We start from the raw sequence: 15,065 nt of genomic DNA on the forward strand, positions 1-15,065 counted from the left end.
CATCCCTGACACTCCCACTACTAGCCACAGGGATACAAGTCTGTCGGGGTGGGCGAGGTGAAGGGCTGGGACGCCAGATTCAAAGGCACGCTAAGAAATCTAACAGCACCTGAGACCAGGGAGAAGATATGCGGACTGGTATCAGGCCTGTCTCTTCGTGGGGGTGTTAAGCTCCTGTGTGTTAACCTCTTGAACTGAGAGTCACCGAAACGTCTGCAGGAGAGGGGCTGGAGGAAAGAAAAGTGCTAAGGAGTATTAAATGAGATCAAGTAGAAGATATGGAAATTCTTAAATAGAACCACGCTTGCCATGTACTCAGTTCCAACAGGGAGAACAGTAAGACTAGTTATTACTAATTATTAAAGTGATTTACAATGACTCACAAAATATCCACATATAATTTCATATACATGTCCATAAGCATGTATAATTCCATATATAGATCTATATTCCCAACACTATAACCACCACCCATATTGGAAACACCATTGGTTCCTGATCTCCGTGTTTTAGCTCTCATGGTCTCTGACCACATCCGGGTGTGGGTGTGGGCAGGTGTGTACGCCTCTCCTCCTGTGTGTGCTTGTCTCTATAGCCATTTAGATCTTAATTGCAGAAGAAAATAGATCAAATGGCCCGCAGGCCAAGGCACCCCAGAGCCCTCGGCTTTGTGTTTTAAGGTGAGTTTACCACCACAATGGCATCGTAAAGTCAGTGCACACCTTGGCTCCAAGGCAAGCTCTATGTGAAGATACTGTGCTTTTCTTTTTCTCCCTGAATCGTTATGATACAAACAAAGGCTAATTGGTTACAATCTGAGACTTTATTGTCTGACACCCCAAATGCCCTGCCCTCCAGCCCCCAAGGCAAGGGAAAGGAAAGAAAAGAGCCAAGCTCTACAAGATGCAGGTCAGAGTTCCCCTGGCCAGCCTGTTCAGGACAGCATGGCCTCCAGTGTCCCTCCTGTGGACAATCAGGGACAAAACGAGCTGACCCAAGTGTGCCCACATGCAGTGGGGCTTCTCTGCGCCCTGCCAGGCTGCCCATCACTCTAAGAGCTGGAGGTCTGGGGTGAAGGCCTCATACACTGTTTTACCAAGTGGCAGTAAATGCCCCTACTCTCTCCTGCATGCCTGGCCCTCCACCTAGACCAGAGATAGTTTGTTCCTCTCCTTGACATTACAATAATTTAAAAATCAGCAGAAGATATGACTGTCTCTCAAAGTGGTTTAAACATACCTTCAAAATGGATTTGAAGAAAAGAATGAGAAAGAAAGGCTGCACAGAGCTGGGTCAACCACACTGTAAACTGCTTACAAAAAAGGGACCTTTTTTTAAAAAAAATTCCTGCTTTTGCACCTATGGGGGAAGGAAGAAGATGGTATGATATTGATCAGAGCATGCAGCTAGACCGTCCCCCTGAATCTAATGTGATGTGTGAGTGTGTGTCTGGTGGGGGTTGCACTGGGGAGCCACAACATAATCACAGAAATATACCCAAAAAGGACATCACTCCAGCCCAAATCAATTCGACTCACCATGTACTCTCTGGAGACAGGGCGGACACATGCTGGTTCTCATAGGGCCTTTTAGAAAAGGCATTCCTTCCTCAGAGCAGGCTCAGCCCTGGGTCCATGTGCACAGCTTGCTGAGCAGGCTGCAGGCTGATCTTACCTCCCATTCCTGCCCTCTACTGGCAGCCCTCATGCATGGTATGCAGTAGCCTTGTTGGGACACTTTCTTTGTGTCAGGCAGGACTGGGAATGGAGAAGTCACAATGACCAATGCAGACAACACCCTCCCTGCCCTCAAGGGACAGCCTCCCTGCTCTCAAGGGACAGCGTCTAAGGAGGAAGGAAGATGTTAAGCAAACCTCAGTGTCCTGACTGTCGTGAAAGGGGAAGCGCAGGATGCTGTGGGAGTGCAAGCAACTGGAGTTAACTTAGTCTAAGGGGCCAAAAGAAAAGGCCACTTAACCACTAGCAAACTATTTAGCCAAGTCGACACTTGAGATGTGGAGTTCCTCCCCACAATCCTAGACACTGGTTATCCTGAAAGACCACCTAGCCCACTTAAGAGACCACCTCAAGAGACCACCACTCTTGAGGTGACCCTCGCTCCCATAGGCTTGACTCCTTTCTAGCCATAAGGCCTCACAGATGGAGGCTCCTGACCAGGCCTGCAGAATCAGGTCACCCCACTGCTGAACCAACAAGAGCTAAGTACATAGATTTCATCCTCCCAAATGAGGAGGCAGGTCTCTCATAAGCACCAGGGTCACACCAGACAGGTGGATGCCCACCAGCAGTGCCCCCAAACGCATATAAGATGAGCATCAGCTGACGCATCCGGCCTTCTGGAGGGTCCAGATCTCAAGCAGCCCACTCTGCTGAGCTGCACGAGACTGCTCAGGCTAGCGAGACGGACAGAAGTTCAGCAGTTGGAATTCCTTGTCGAGCTTTAGGGGCATGGCTCGGGATTTTTGGCAACTTGGCAAAACTTGACCACCTGCTCCGTTTTCCCACAGCTCCGGCTCCTGTACGAGTGCAATCCTGTGGCCTACATCATCGAGCAGGCGGGAGGCCTGGCCACCACAGGCACCCAGCCCGTGCTGGATGTGAAGCCCGAGGCCATCCACCAACGAGTGCCTCTTATTCTGGGGTCCCCAGATGACGTGCAGGAGTATCTCACCTGTGTACAGAAAAACCAGGCAGGCAGGTAGTGAGTTTGATCTTCTCTCTGTCTTGTGCCTTGTATTAAGGACCCTAAATGAGTGATGAGCGGAAGCAGTGGGCTGAGCGACTAAAGGCAAAGCCACCGAGTCACAAACAGAAGAGCAGGAAACTGCTCAGGGCAGGGCTAGGACCCAGAGGCGATGCTGTGTCAGCGTAAGGGCTAAAAATAAAACCTGTGTGTGAAAAGAACAGCTTTGATTTGTCTTCTGTCATGAACATCGGCAAATAGGGTTGTAATTCTGTCTGCCAACCCAAGTCATTGGCAGCTATCTCCATGTGGGCAAAAAGTACAGAGATCAGTTAAGAATTTGACTTGATTGGCTTAAAATTTGAACCTAGTGTCTTATCCTGTAGTGATAAATTTCCTTTCTCATGAAATAGATACATACATTTAACCTATATATTTATTTGAATATATATTTATATACATTTAAATGGCTGACAATTTCTTAGAAGAGTTTTTGTCTTATTTTGGATGTTTTGAGGTAGAAATCTCATGGCTATTAAACTCTAAAATTTTGGATTGAGTCTTTTTTAGGAGCAATAACTTGGATGACCATAACTTTCAATGGAAAAATGTGGTCCCCTATTGACAAAGCTATATACTAAATGGAATTAATATTTAAAAATTAATATCTACTTTTCTCAACTCCTTAACTTTGCATTTTCATTTTTGGGGGAAATGTCTAATCTATCCTAGGCCCTAACCAGAAGGCACTAGTTAAATAACTCTTCATTTGTCCAAATTATGTCAAGATTGGGAAGGGAGTGGCATATGCATCAGAAATCTCACTGTTTTAACAAGAATTGCTACATATGAATATGAGCCTGGAGGCCAAAAATCCTTAATGCAATATTGACAAATCAATACCGAAGTATTTAAAACAAAGATACATCAGGACAGAGTCAGGCTTAACCCAGAAACTCAAGAACGGTTCAGCATTACAAAGTCCATTAGGGGCTGGCCCAGTGGCGCAGCAGTTAAGTGGGCACGTTCTGCTTCAGTGGCCCAGGGTTCGCTGGTTTGGATCCCAGGTGCGGACATGGCACTGCTTGGCAAGCCATGCTGTGGTAGGCGTCCCACATATAAAAATGTAGAGGAATATGGGCACGGATGTGAGCTCAGGGCCAGCCTTCCTCAGCAAAAAGGAGGATTGGCGGCAGTTAGTTCACGGCTAATCTTCCTCAAAAAAAAAAAAAAAGTCCATTAAAGTGAGGCATTAGATCAAGGGAAAAGGCAGCAGTGTGGAGGCGGAGCTGGAGAAGCCTTGGGAGGAAGCAAGGCTCTCCTTTCCCAATGGAGCTTTGGGCAGATTTCAACCTGGGTGTAATTCGGTAATCACATTGTTCCTCAGTCCACCATGGCTTGGCAGCAGTGACAGAAGCCACTCAATTATAATGCATAATTGAAAAATTTTCGTTCTCCCAAAAAGGAACAAAGATTTTCTTTTTCTAGGATAAATTCTGATTCTAGCCAATGGGCTGTTAATACTTTATTAGACACTTCTTCTGAAACTTACATCTCAAAGAGTCAACCTGAAACGTTTACTTCAAAATCTCTTATAAATACCTTGATTTGGTGAGTTTACAGCACATAGTCTAAAGACTACACAGCCAGGAGAAGGATTTGTTGGCAACAAAGCTGAGCGATAGCACCTTCAGTCATGGTACATGTTGCTTTGATGAATGTGGTGGACGCCCAGGGAAAGATCCATTCACCATTCTTATGTGTTCTTATTCAAGCTGAGACCCTGGTTCCCTCATATCAAATCCAAGAACTGGGAACTAGGGGATAGCATGGGACTCTCATTCCTTTCTCAGAGGTTACATATCAGAGGTTGGGGGGCGTCAGTGCAATGGTGCCTTGGTGACTAATGCTTCCCTAAGCAGGGTCCGGAAAGACCATGGGTTGGGATCTCTGGATTCAGCGATCTGAGAACCCCTCTCCACTCGGTTTCTCATTCTCTCCTGATTGCCTTCCCAGTTTAGATGCTTGTGTGTGTCTTAGGGAGAATCCAATTGTTCTTTCCATTTTCGAGCATTCCCCAGAAGTACACTGTGCAGGTCTGGACCCGCTTGGAGAAGACGGGAGATCATCCACTGGGTTTCTGTTGTCCTTCGGGCAGATGGGTTTCAGCAACTGGGAGGCAGATCCCTTATCACGTCAGAAGGAGAAAAGCCACATGATCATTTAAATAGATGCTTTTAAAAATGAGAAGAAAACATACTGCTTCAAATCCATGGGGAAAGAATGACTGGCGTCTGAATAACTAGCTAGTCACTTGGGGAAAGAAAATAAAACTAGGTCCCCAAAGCATATTGCAGATGGATCCAGAATTAAACATAAAAAAGTATAACTATAAAAGTTACAAAAAGGGGCTGGCCCCATGGCCAACTGGTTAAGTTTGCTCACTCCGCCTCAGCGGCCCAGGGTTTTGCCGGTTCGGATCCTGGGCGCAGACCTAGTGCTGCTCATCAGGCCATGCTGAGGCGGCATCCCACCTAGCAGAACTAGAAGGACCTGCAACTAGAATATACAACTATGTACTGGGGGGCTTTGGGGAGAAGAAGAAGAAGAAAAAAAGAAGATTGGCAACAGATGTTAGCTCAGGTACCAATCTTTAAAAAAACATTACAAAAAGATAAAGGCAAATATATTTATGACCTTAAACGGGACCAAAAGACACAAAGCAAAAATTTAAAGGAAAGATAGGAGTGATTATATCAAAATAAAAACGCACCAAAAAGTTAAAAGATGATAGATGAGGAGAAAATATTTGTAACATATAACAAAAAAACGCATATCAAGAATCATACATATTAAGAGGAAAAAGATAAACTATCCATGGAGAAATAAACCAAGAATATAAAGCTGCAATTTGCAGAAGAGAAAATTCAAATAGTCATAAACATGTGAAAAGATGGTTAGCCCCCCTGATGATCAGGGAGATGAAAGTGAAATGGCATGTCACTGCTCACAGATCAGAGTGACAAAAAACAACAAGACTGACCCAATAGTCCTACATGTTGGTGTACACAGAAGCCTTTATTAGCCTTCCTAAAATTGTGTTGTTTGTAATAGCGAAAAGGTGAGAGCGATTTAACTGTCCAGCAGTGGGGCTGGTTGATCTGTGGAAAGCTATGCAGCAATCTGCATAAGTTGGGACTTACAAACCCGCTCCAGACTTTTATGAAACGGAAGTAAATACCTTCCACAGTTTTATCCAAAGCCATTTTTAACTTTAAAATTGACCAATGCAGAAAGAACGAACTATGTTAGCTGACACCCTAAGGCCTTTTGCTTCCTTCTAACCTGATGATAATTAACATGTTCTTTACACTCTGGTTTCATTGTTGTCTGTCATTTCTTCACAAATTTATTGTTTCTTTGTTGAAAAGGTATAAAAGCTTTCAGCTCTGGTCGCTTCTTTTGGTCTTCCTTCTGTTGTGAAGGCCCCCATGTACGTATAACAAAATCAATAAAACCAGTATGCTGTTTTCCTGTTAATCTGTCTTTTATCAATAGTTTAATTCTCAGGCCAGGCCAGAGATCCTAAGAGAGTAGAGGAGGATTTTTTCTCCCCTACATGCCCACTCACATTATCAAGAGAAATCTTCTTTACTTAAAGTTAACTGACTGTAAATGTTAACGACTTCTGCAGAGTAACTTCAGAGCAACCTCTAGTGTTTGACCGGAAGAATTGGGCGCCTCGGCTCTGGTGTAAACCCTGAGAGTTGCTGACATTTTTTCCTTTTGCAATGCGAGTGCCTGACTTAAGCTTTGATTGCTGAGGCCTCCTCTTCAAAAACGGCATCCGCTTCTACAGCCATCTCGAATAAACACATTGGCAGCCACAGGACTGGATAAAGAGCCAGCTGCCTCCCTGCACTGAGGCACCTTTGTTTTAGAGATCCTGGTTGATTTCAATAACTGACCATTTGGGCCACTTGTTTTTTCTCTTCCTGCGCTTTAAATTCCTGCTCTTATGTTTGAAATTTACCGATAAAGAATGAGCCTGTGAAACCTGGGCCCCCCACCTTCGACCCCGATAAAAGCAGAACTCCAGGCCCTTGCACTTTCTCTCTCTACCTGTGACCTTGCTGTGTGGCCTCAGGTGTGCTGTGTAATTTCCAGGTCCTATAAATAATAAACTTTGATTTTTCAAGGTCTCTTGATGTTATTGTTGAAGGAGGCAATGAGCATTTTAGGTGCGTTTTAATGTGTGAGAGTGCCTTTCTATAAGACACGGACGGTCTCTGCTATGGAACCCTAGCCAGCGCTCGACTTAGATGAGAGAGGACTCGTGAGGAAGGGAAAAGATACTCAAATCTTCTCGTGTCTGTTTTCTGCTAAATCCACCTGCTAAGCCATTTGGGTTTCTTAAACTTCTATCTTCATTGGCTGATTTCCTTGTGGACTATAGTATTTTGTTGAACTCACTGGAACCCTAAGAAACTCAGTGAAAATTTGTCAGATTAAAACTCAGTCTTGAAGAACGTGGTGAAAGACCGAGAACCAATTTAAGTTGACGGATTTCTTACTTGTCCCATCTGGACGTCCAGCAAGTTTGACTTGTCCTGCCTGGTCTTGAACAGATGAGTTTGGTGGTGCCCTCCGGGGCTGAGGAGGGCGTGAGGCCAGCTGTGTAGCGCAGGTGCAGTAGTACCCTGGGGCTGGCGTAACATATGACCACAAACTCATTGGCTTGAAGTCACAGAAATTCATTCCCTCACAGTCTGGAGGCCAGAATTCCGAACCAGAGTGTCTGCAAGTTATCCTTCCAAGGGCTCTAGAGGGGACCCTCTGCTGCCTCTTCCAGCTTCTGATAGTAAGTTTAAGTTTCAGACAAGACTTCTGTAAGGTTGAAATTGTTTTCAGCTTTATTTAGTTCATGTTGTTTGGCTTATTTTAAAAATGCTTTTATGACAGATGCACTTTGGGACTTTTCACAAGTTTACATTAGTATAAATGTCTTTGAAAGTTACAGAAACTTCTACTATCTGTTTATTTGTTTAGACATCTGAGAGGTCTTTTCACATTTCCATTCGTATCAGCCCTCGGGCATTTTCTGAGAGTCTTGGGCTGAACTCCCCGTGTTCTGTGTCAGCAGTCTGAGCTAGCCTGGCACGATGAAGCAAGATGACAGTCACAAAGGAGTGCTTTTTGGTGGATTTTCAGAGACTGAATATGGCAGATTGCATTTTCCAGCAATGGCCACAACCATATCTTGCATCCCATATGCTCTTCTGTTAAGTGACCTTGCCTCTCCCCGTCACGAGGTGGGCTCTCAGCCCCCTCCCCTGGAACCTGGGCTGTCCCTGGTGACATGCTGCGAATACAGTGCAGCAGCAGAGGTTTCATTGAGGACTAAGGCCAGGTCGTACGAAGGCTTACAGTTCCTCGTTGGGTGTTCTTGCACGCTTCCTCTGGGGCCATTCCTTTCAGAGCCGGCCTTCGTGCTGTGGGAGCCCAAGTCATGGAGAAGCCCATGGAGGTGCTCTGGTCAGCAGCCCAGGCTGAATGCCCAGCCCACACCAGCATCTAAGACAGCCAAGGGAGTGAGTCCCCTTGGATGCCAGCCCAGTCAAACCTACAGATAATTCCAGCACACGAGAGACTTCCAAAAGAAAACCACGCAGCTAAGCCCAGTCGGGAAATAGAAAAGATGTTTTTCTCCAGCTGCTATGTTTCTAGGTAGTTTGTTTTACGGGAATACATAACCAGGGCAGTCTTTGACTGCATTCCCGTGTGTGTGCAGGTTCCTGTGTCCTGAAAACCCACGTGTGGACCCAGCCTCACCTCCCACACCTGAACTTACCACCCCACTTTCTATAAATGCAGTGTCTCCTTTCTCAGGGTCCTGACCCTGAAGTCTGCCCAGACACTCACCCTTTTATCCTGTCTCATTGACTGGCTCCTCGGGGTTCAGGTCAGGTTTCTCTTCCTCCTGTGTTCTCAGCTACCTCGCTCCCCCACAGCACCAGCTGGTTCCTGAGGTGGGGAATGTCTGCTCCACAGGATGATGACTGGGGCACAGTGGGGGCTGCATCAATCCCGGTTGTTTCAATATAGGTCCCAACCGGCAGAAGAGACTTCGCTGGGGAGCCTCCCAAATCTTCCCGTGACTACACTTGACCACACTATCACAAAACCCACAGAATCTCACTCCAAACACAACATTTGTCATTTTAGGTCGAAAAGTTGGAAATTTAAGCACCTACGAGGGAAGGCCACATTGAAGGTCCAGCATGACAGGTGGTCCAATACAGATGGACTTGACCAGAGGCCTCTGGGGGCCTCGTGGGCTGACAGCCCTGTTGTCCTCCACCTCACCTCCACATAAAGAATTATAGGTCTGTTGACTAAATACTGCCACCCATTCTTCATACTTCCTTGAGTGAGAGCATGAGAATTTTAAACACACAGAGAGCAAATGAAACTATGTACTTCTTTAATCTGCAGAATGTAGGGAGTTGTTTTTTTTTTTTAATAAATCAGGGATTAGGCAGATAGGTGTAATTTTGGCCTCAGACTATCACTTTTGATGCTCTCGCCCATCTCTGAGGCCACAGTACTATTTTTGAAGTCAGGCCTGAAATCCAGGAGCTTATCCTTCATCGCTCGAGGACCCAAAGACAAACATTCCTAGCAATCCACTGTGTCTGGTTCTTCCCCAGCTGCACAGCAGCCATGCAGTCTTCACTAGCAGCTAAGGGAGATGCACCAGAAACTGGCTCTGTGACATTCGTCCTGTAACTTGGCTGGGTTGTAACCATCTTGGCTCAAATGATTATAATCTCTTAAGGTCCTTTTCTAGTTTGAAATCATATGCATGTGTGTTCACTTTTCTAAAATGTGAATTTTTTTCTTTATTAAAATAATTAACCGTTGTCCCTATAGATTGTCACATTTTGCTCCATTCAAGGGTTGGGTCAGACACAGCCAATGGGCAGCTGACATAAGATCTGAGTATTTACAACTAGAAGAGCCAGAAGGCCACCCAGTCATACTCCTAAGGGACCACTGGCACACTCAGTTATGTTTGTGAGGGCCAATTACATATTTGACTCTAAAAAAAGCTAATGTATTAAAAACAGAAAGAAGCATCACCTCTACTTTGAAATTCAGTTTTATTTTTAAAGATAACTACATACATCTTTAAAACATGAAAATTCAAAAGTTATTAGGCAAGTCAATCACACAAAGCTGTTTACAGCAGTAATTAAAGAAGTGGTAACATTTTACCAGCATAAAATGTAACAAAATTCCAATCACAGTTTGGATCTTCAGTGATTTAAGTGTTTTGTTCCACACAATAAGGTCTGGTCAGTTTGAAGATAAAATCCCTCCTCTGGATATTCTATTCTCAAGCGAGTCCTTTATCACCCCCGAGTGAAGGATAGCTGGCCATGGTGGCAATTCCACAGTGGTTTTCCCGGTCTTTGGCCATCTTTATGTAGCCATTCATGCCCCAATCTTCACCCCAGCTGAAAGAAGAGAGAGTTTTATATTTTACACAAAGAATCAAGCACGTTTACCTTTATTAACAATAATACCTGATACTTAAACAGTATACCAGAGGCCGAGACAGATTCACAAAGAATCAGAAAAAGGCAGCTGTTCTTGTTCATGGTTGAGTTCTAAACCTGCACATAACTTCTATCCTTAACCCTTTCAAAGAACTGCACAATTAGAGCCAGAAAAAGGAAAGACTGGGTCCAGATGTTCAAGTTTAGAAACGTAATGGTACCAAAACTATGTCAAGACCCCAGCAAGCTTGAGATAGTCTCTTAATGTCATAATCAAACATTACTATGTCTGTGTTCACCCTAAGTTGGATAAAGACTTTTGGGATTTCAGAAGTGTGCTTAAGGGTTCGAGGATGTGTATCCAAATACTGATCTCAAACAAGGATTCTCTTTTCAATTTAAAATATAAATATAATATTTGAAGTTTTATACCTGTTCTTGACAAGCCAATATTTATTCCTTGAATCTTTTCCTTCAAAGCCATAGCCAACCACCAAAACGCCGTGATCCAGGTATTTACTGCTGCAGTCCGGATCATAATAAATGCCTAGGAAAGTGAAATTCAATGCCGGGGTGAGGACCTCTGAGTGACAGGTGACATTAACCCAGCCTATCAACCACAGTTGATAAGGAGGCATCTCAAAATTCTGTTAAATGACATAAATCCAGGTAAGATTTAAAAACAAGATCTTTTAAAATCTAGGCTAGGGATTTAGGCCCTCATTTAATACTAGCAGAAATACAAATTGGCACAATCTCTTTTGTAAACAACTTGTCAAGAGGCATTAAAGACCATTCCTTGAAACCCTGTTGTTCTACTTTTAGGATGTCAGTCTAAGGAAAAGGACACAAGATTGCTTGAGCCAAGGAGTTCCTTCAGGTTTAATTATAGTAGTAAAACTCTCTGGAAAATTTTAAAGGTCTAACAAATGGAAAAAAAGTGAAGTAAATTAAGCTATACCAATTAAATTATGTAGCTATTTAAATATATTCATGAAGTGCTTAAAATCACAGGGTTATGGTCCAAGTAATGTCAGATGGAAACATCCAGTACAAATATTACATGTACAGAGTAATAACTATGTTAAATCCAAAAATTCTACATTGAATTCTACATACCAGAGAGTCAATCTTGTGGTATGTCATGGTGGTTTTCCAATTTTCCTTCCTGAATTTCTACATAGACAAAGGCTTACCTTCTTTATAGAACTGGAAGGATTCCAGGCTGGCATCGATCCCGGCAGAGATGGGCCCCACCGTTGCCACTGCCTCCATAAGGAACTTCTCCTGCTGCTGGATGTCCAGGAAGCCAGTGTCGTTGGCAGCAGAATACTCAGGCTTGTATTTACAGAATCCATCCTTTGAAAGGTAAAGGGGAAGAGACTTCATTCCTATCTGCACCTCTTGCGGAACATGCGTTCAAGACAGTTTGCAGCTTAATGACTTCCAAGTCAAGCTTGTTATAAAGGATCCCAGGAGGTGAAATGCTATTGGTTGTTTTGAAATTGAAAAATTAGCTGGTGTCTACTCAATGAGACCCTCTCTCTCTCTTTTTTTTAAAGATTGGCACCTGAGCTAACATCTGCTGCCAATGATTTTTTTTCTTCTTTTCTCCAGATCCCCCCAGTACATAGTTGTATATTTTAGTTGTGGGTCCTTCTGGTTGTGCTATGTGGGACGCTGCCTCAGCATGGCCTGATAAGTGGTGCCATATCCGCGCCCAGGATCCGAACCAGCGAAGCCCTGGGCAGCCGAAGCAGAACTCATGAACTTAACCATTTGGTCACGGGGCTGGCCCCTCAATGCGACACTCTCAGTCTACCTGTCCATAAGAAATTGTTCTCTCTGGAGAAATCTGAACTATATATAGAATGGTATGTATATCTCCATATAACAGAGAAATAGGAACAGCTAGATAGTAGCCATCTACCTAGAGAACTGTGCAAGGCTAATATATTTTAATGACAGCTCTGACAGTTTGCAAATGTAGATTCTACAATCTACAATGTGAACTCCAAATATGGAATCTGTTTTCCCTGAAAGTGTCCAACTTTCAAAAGCAGAGCTGGAATGATAACAAAATAAGGAGCTCTGTTTACCTCTGCAAGATATGGGTAAGATTTCTCCGAGTCCAGGCCTCCGTTGTCCTTGACGTACTGGAAGGCATAATCCATCAGGCCACCACTGCAGCCCTCATTGCCTTGAGCCCAAGAGCAGTCCACCAGGTTCTGCTCACTCAGTGAAACAAGTTTGCCAGTTTTCCGGAACATCTGTCCTTCAAGGGCACCAGTCGCACTAAAAGCCCAACAAGAACCACACAGACCCTGAAAACAACATTAAAAAGCTCTCAGTGTACTAAACAAACAGCAAGATCTTGACAACAGCCCATATATCTCAAACTCTTTTAAAAAACAGTGAACTGCATCTTGTTCCATAGTCTACCACAGCAAGAACGCCATTTCCTTTTTGGTTTTACTCTTGGAGAGAGATCTGCTGAATCCCATCCTACCTGATTCTTCACAGGAGTTACATAGCCTTTCTTTCTCCAATCCACAGATTTGGGGAGCTCGGCAGAGAGAGGTTCTCGAAACACTCTCCCCTTCTTGTGCGTCTGGTTGTGAAGGCCATTCATCACCTGCCTGAATTCTTCATTGGTCTTCAAGGCAAATGAAATAGAATTTGGAAAGCAAGAGATGATTTTGCTAAAGCACTGAGGACAGGAAGCACAAAAAGTTCCGCAACCCAGGGAACACTCACCATGTCACCAAAGGCATTCATGGCCATGGTGAAGCCGTGCTTCCCTTGGCTGTATTCCTGATTGTGCAGTTCAATCATTCTCATATTCTTCTCCCACACTGCTCTCCTCCATGCTTCTTTATTCTAGAGGCAAACATATAACCTATTGTCTTTATTCCTATTTAACACCAACTCAACTTCACCAAGCGGATTTGCAGACAGAGAAGAGAAACCATGGCCAGCGATGGCTTTTTACTTCTGGTAGCTGTTCTCCAGCACCCACACAACAGGGACATATGCCTATATTGTGCTCGGTAACGGGTGCCATGAAGTTACTGTCTTGGTAAGAGCCGGCCTCAAGAAGTTACTCTCGGCTATAAACTCCCAGCAGCATGGACCGTTCTCTGTGAGATCCCGCTGGACAGTTTCAGATGTTACCAACCACGCCATATAGTCTTCTGTGCGTTGCCTTCCACTGGTACCATTGTGCATCTAAACTGGGATCAAGTTTTGGAGCAGCTGAGGCTATTCCCAAGCAAAGGGCAGCCAGAAAGAGTGAAGGATTCATGTTTCAAAAACCTAGGAAGGGAAAAGAAATGAGGATTTGATGAGGCCAATCCCTTAAAAAAAAAGCTGTCCTACTTTCTGCTGAGAACTTACAGCCACTATGGTGGAGTAAAAACATTTGAAAGATCTTCAGAATATTTACGGCAGCTGTGTGGAAGGCGGCTAAGAATGTGGGTGGAGAAAAACAGGCCAAGGACTTATCAAACAGAGGAACTATCGGGGCGGCTCCGTGGCCGAGTGGTTAAGTTCGCGCGCTCCGCTGCGGCGGCCCAGGGTTCGGATCCTGGGGGCTGACATAGCACCGCTCATGAGGCCACACTGAGGCGGCATCCCACACCCCATAACTAGAAGGACCTGCAACTAGGATATACAACTGTGTACGGGGGGGTTTGGGGAGATAAAGCAGAAAAAAAACCCAAAAAACAGAGGAGCTATCTGATTCAGCCATCAACCAAAAAGTGGGCTGACAAGTGCTACAGGAATTCAAACAGCCTTGTAAGGGTGCAGTGAAAATTTCGGTTTTGATAAGGGTCTCAAGGTACCTTAGAGGTCAGAATCTTAAGGCAACAACTCGGAAACTGTTGGTCCAGGTATTTATAGAAGGCCCAGGAAAACCTCACTAATGAGGACATCTTATCCCAAGCAGGGACAGAAGCCTCACACCTCCTTCTTGACCACCGTACGGCGGGGGTGAGACGTGCCTTCGAACCCTGCTCCTCGACTCGAAACCTTTCCGAAAGGCCTTCCCAGGGCAAGGTGGGCAGGAGCGCCTCCAGAGCCCCGGGGTGCCCACAGGTGGCCTGCGCGTCGACACCCGCACTCCCTCCCCACACCGGGGACGCGGTGTCCCGGCACACGGAGCCCAGAGCCCCGGTGCCCGCGCTCTGACAGGAGCAGGCTCTCCCGGGGCTCAGAGCACCGCCCCGCTCCGGGGGCTGCGGGCGGCGGCGCAGGGAGCGCGGCCCGCAGCGCGGCGTGCGGCTTAGGTTGCCGTGTCCAGTCCGGCCGGGCCGGGGTACTGCGTCTCCTGGGACGCCCGAACCCTCGACCCCCAAAGCTGGAGACCGCGCTGGTTCCCGGGGTGGCCCGCGGCGCCGGGACCCGGCATGCGGCGCTCACCTGTGGCGGGCGCAGCTGCGCAGGCGCAGTCAGCACGCACAGCTCCGGGGGTCTCCGACGCCTGGCTGTGGCCCCCCGGGCCGCGCATTTAAAGCCCTGGGATTCGGCCGGGCCAGCCCCGCCCCCACCGCCTGCCCGCGCCGCGATTGGCCGCGCCGGCCTGGGGGCGGGGCCTCAGCGCGTGGGCTCGCGGCGCGTGATGCGGCTCAGTCCCGGCTTGTCCGCGGCCTGCGGGTGCGGGCTCGGTGGCCCGGGGTAGACGCGTGGGGCCCGGGGCAGCGCTGAGGAGAGGGCGCCCTGGGCGCTCGGGTCGACTAAGGACCCCGAGTTCATGCGCTTGGTGCGTGCTTCGGGAAAAGAGGCTCACAGGGAGCCCAT

The 15,065-nt window shown here is 46.1% G+C and overlaps 2 protein-coding genes across 3 annotated transcripts in view; one reads left to right on the forward strand and one right to left on the reverse strand.

Moving 5' to 3' along the window:
• Nucleotides 1-2,921, forward strand: part of LOC103550992 (fructose-1,6-bisphosphatase isozyme 2) — a 45,839-nt gene extending 42,918 nt beyond the window's left edge. The window contains exon 7 of the mRNA XM_070590740.1: nucleotides 2,528-2,921. Within this exon, the coding sequence (XP_070446841.1) occupies nucleotides 2,528-2,722 (195 nt within the window). The 3' untranslated portion in view covers nucleotides 2,723-2,921. The remainder of the gene's footprint in view (nucleotides 1-2,527) is intronic.
• Nucleotides 2,922-9,849: 6,928 nt separating this feature from the next.
• Nucleotides 9,850-14,835, reverse strand: CTSL (cathepsin L). Of its 2 annotated transcripts, XM_070590875.1 has the most exons (8): nucleotides 14,688-14,835; nucleotides 13,444-13,580; nucleotides 13,023-13,145; nucleotides 12,775-12,921; nucleotides 12,365-12,589; nucleotides 11,462-11,624; nucleotides 10,698-10,812; nucleotides 9,850-10,223 (listed from the first exon to the last, which is right to left on the reverse strand). In XM_070590875.1, the coding sequence occupies exons 2-8, from the start codon at nucleotides 13,567-13,569 to the stop codon at nucleotides 10,103-10,105; spliced, it is 1,020 nt and encodes a 339-aa protein (XP_070446976.1). In that variant the 5' UTR covers nucleotides 13,570-13,580; nucleotides 14,688-14,835; the 3' UTR covers nucleotides 9,850-10,102. The 2 variants fall into 2 exon arrangements, with proteins under 2 accessions (XP_070446976.1, XP_070446977.1); XM_070590876.1 differs by lacking the exon at nucleotides 13,444-13,580 and having other exon boundaries at nucleotides 14,688-14,775.
• Between the last annotated feature and the right edge of the window lie 230 nt (nucleotides 14,836-15,065).

The sequence above is a fragment of the Equus przewalskii genome, chromosome 22 (assembly GCF_037783145.1).
Source record: "Equus przewalskii isolate Varuska chromosome 22, EquPr2, whole genome shotgun sequence".
Lineage (NCBI taxonomy): Eukaryota > Metazoa > Chordata > Mammalia > Perissodactyla > Equidae > Equus > Equus przewalskii.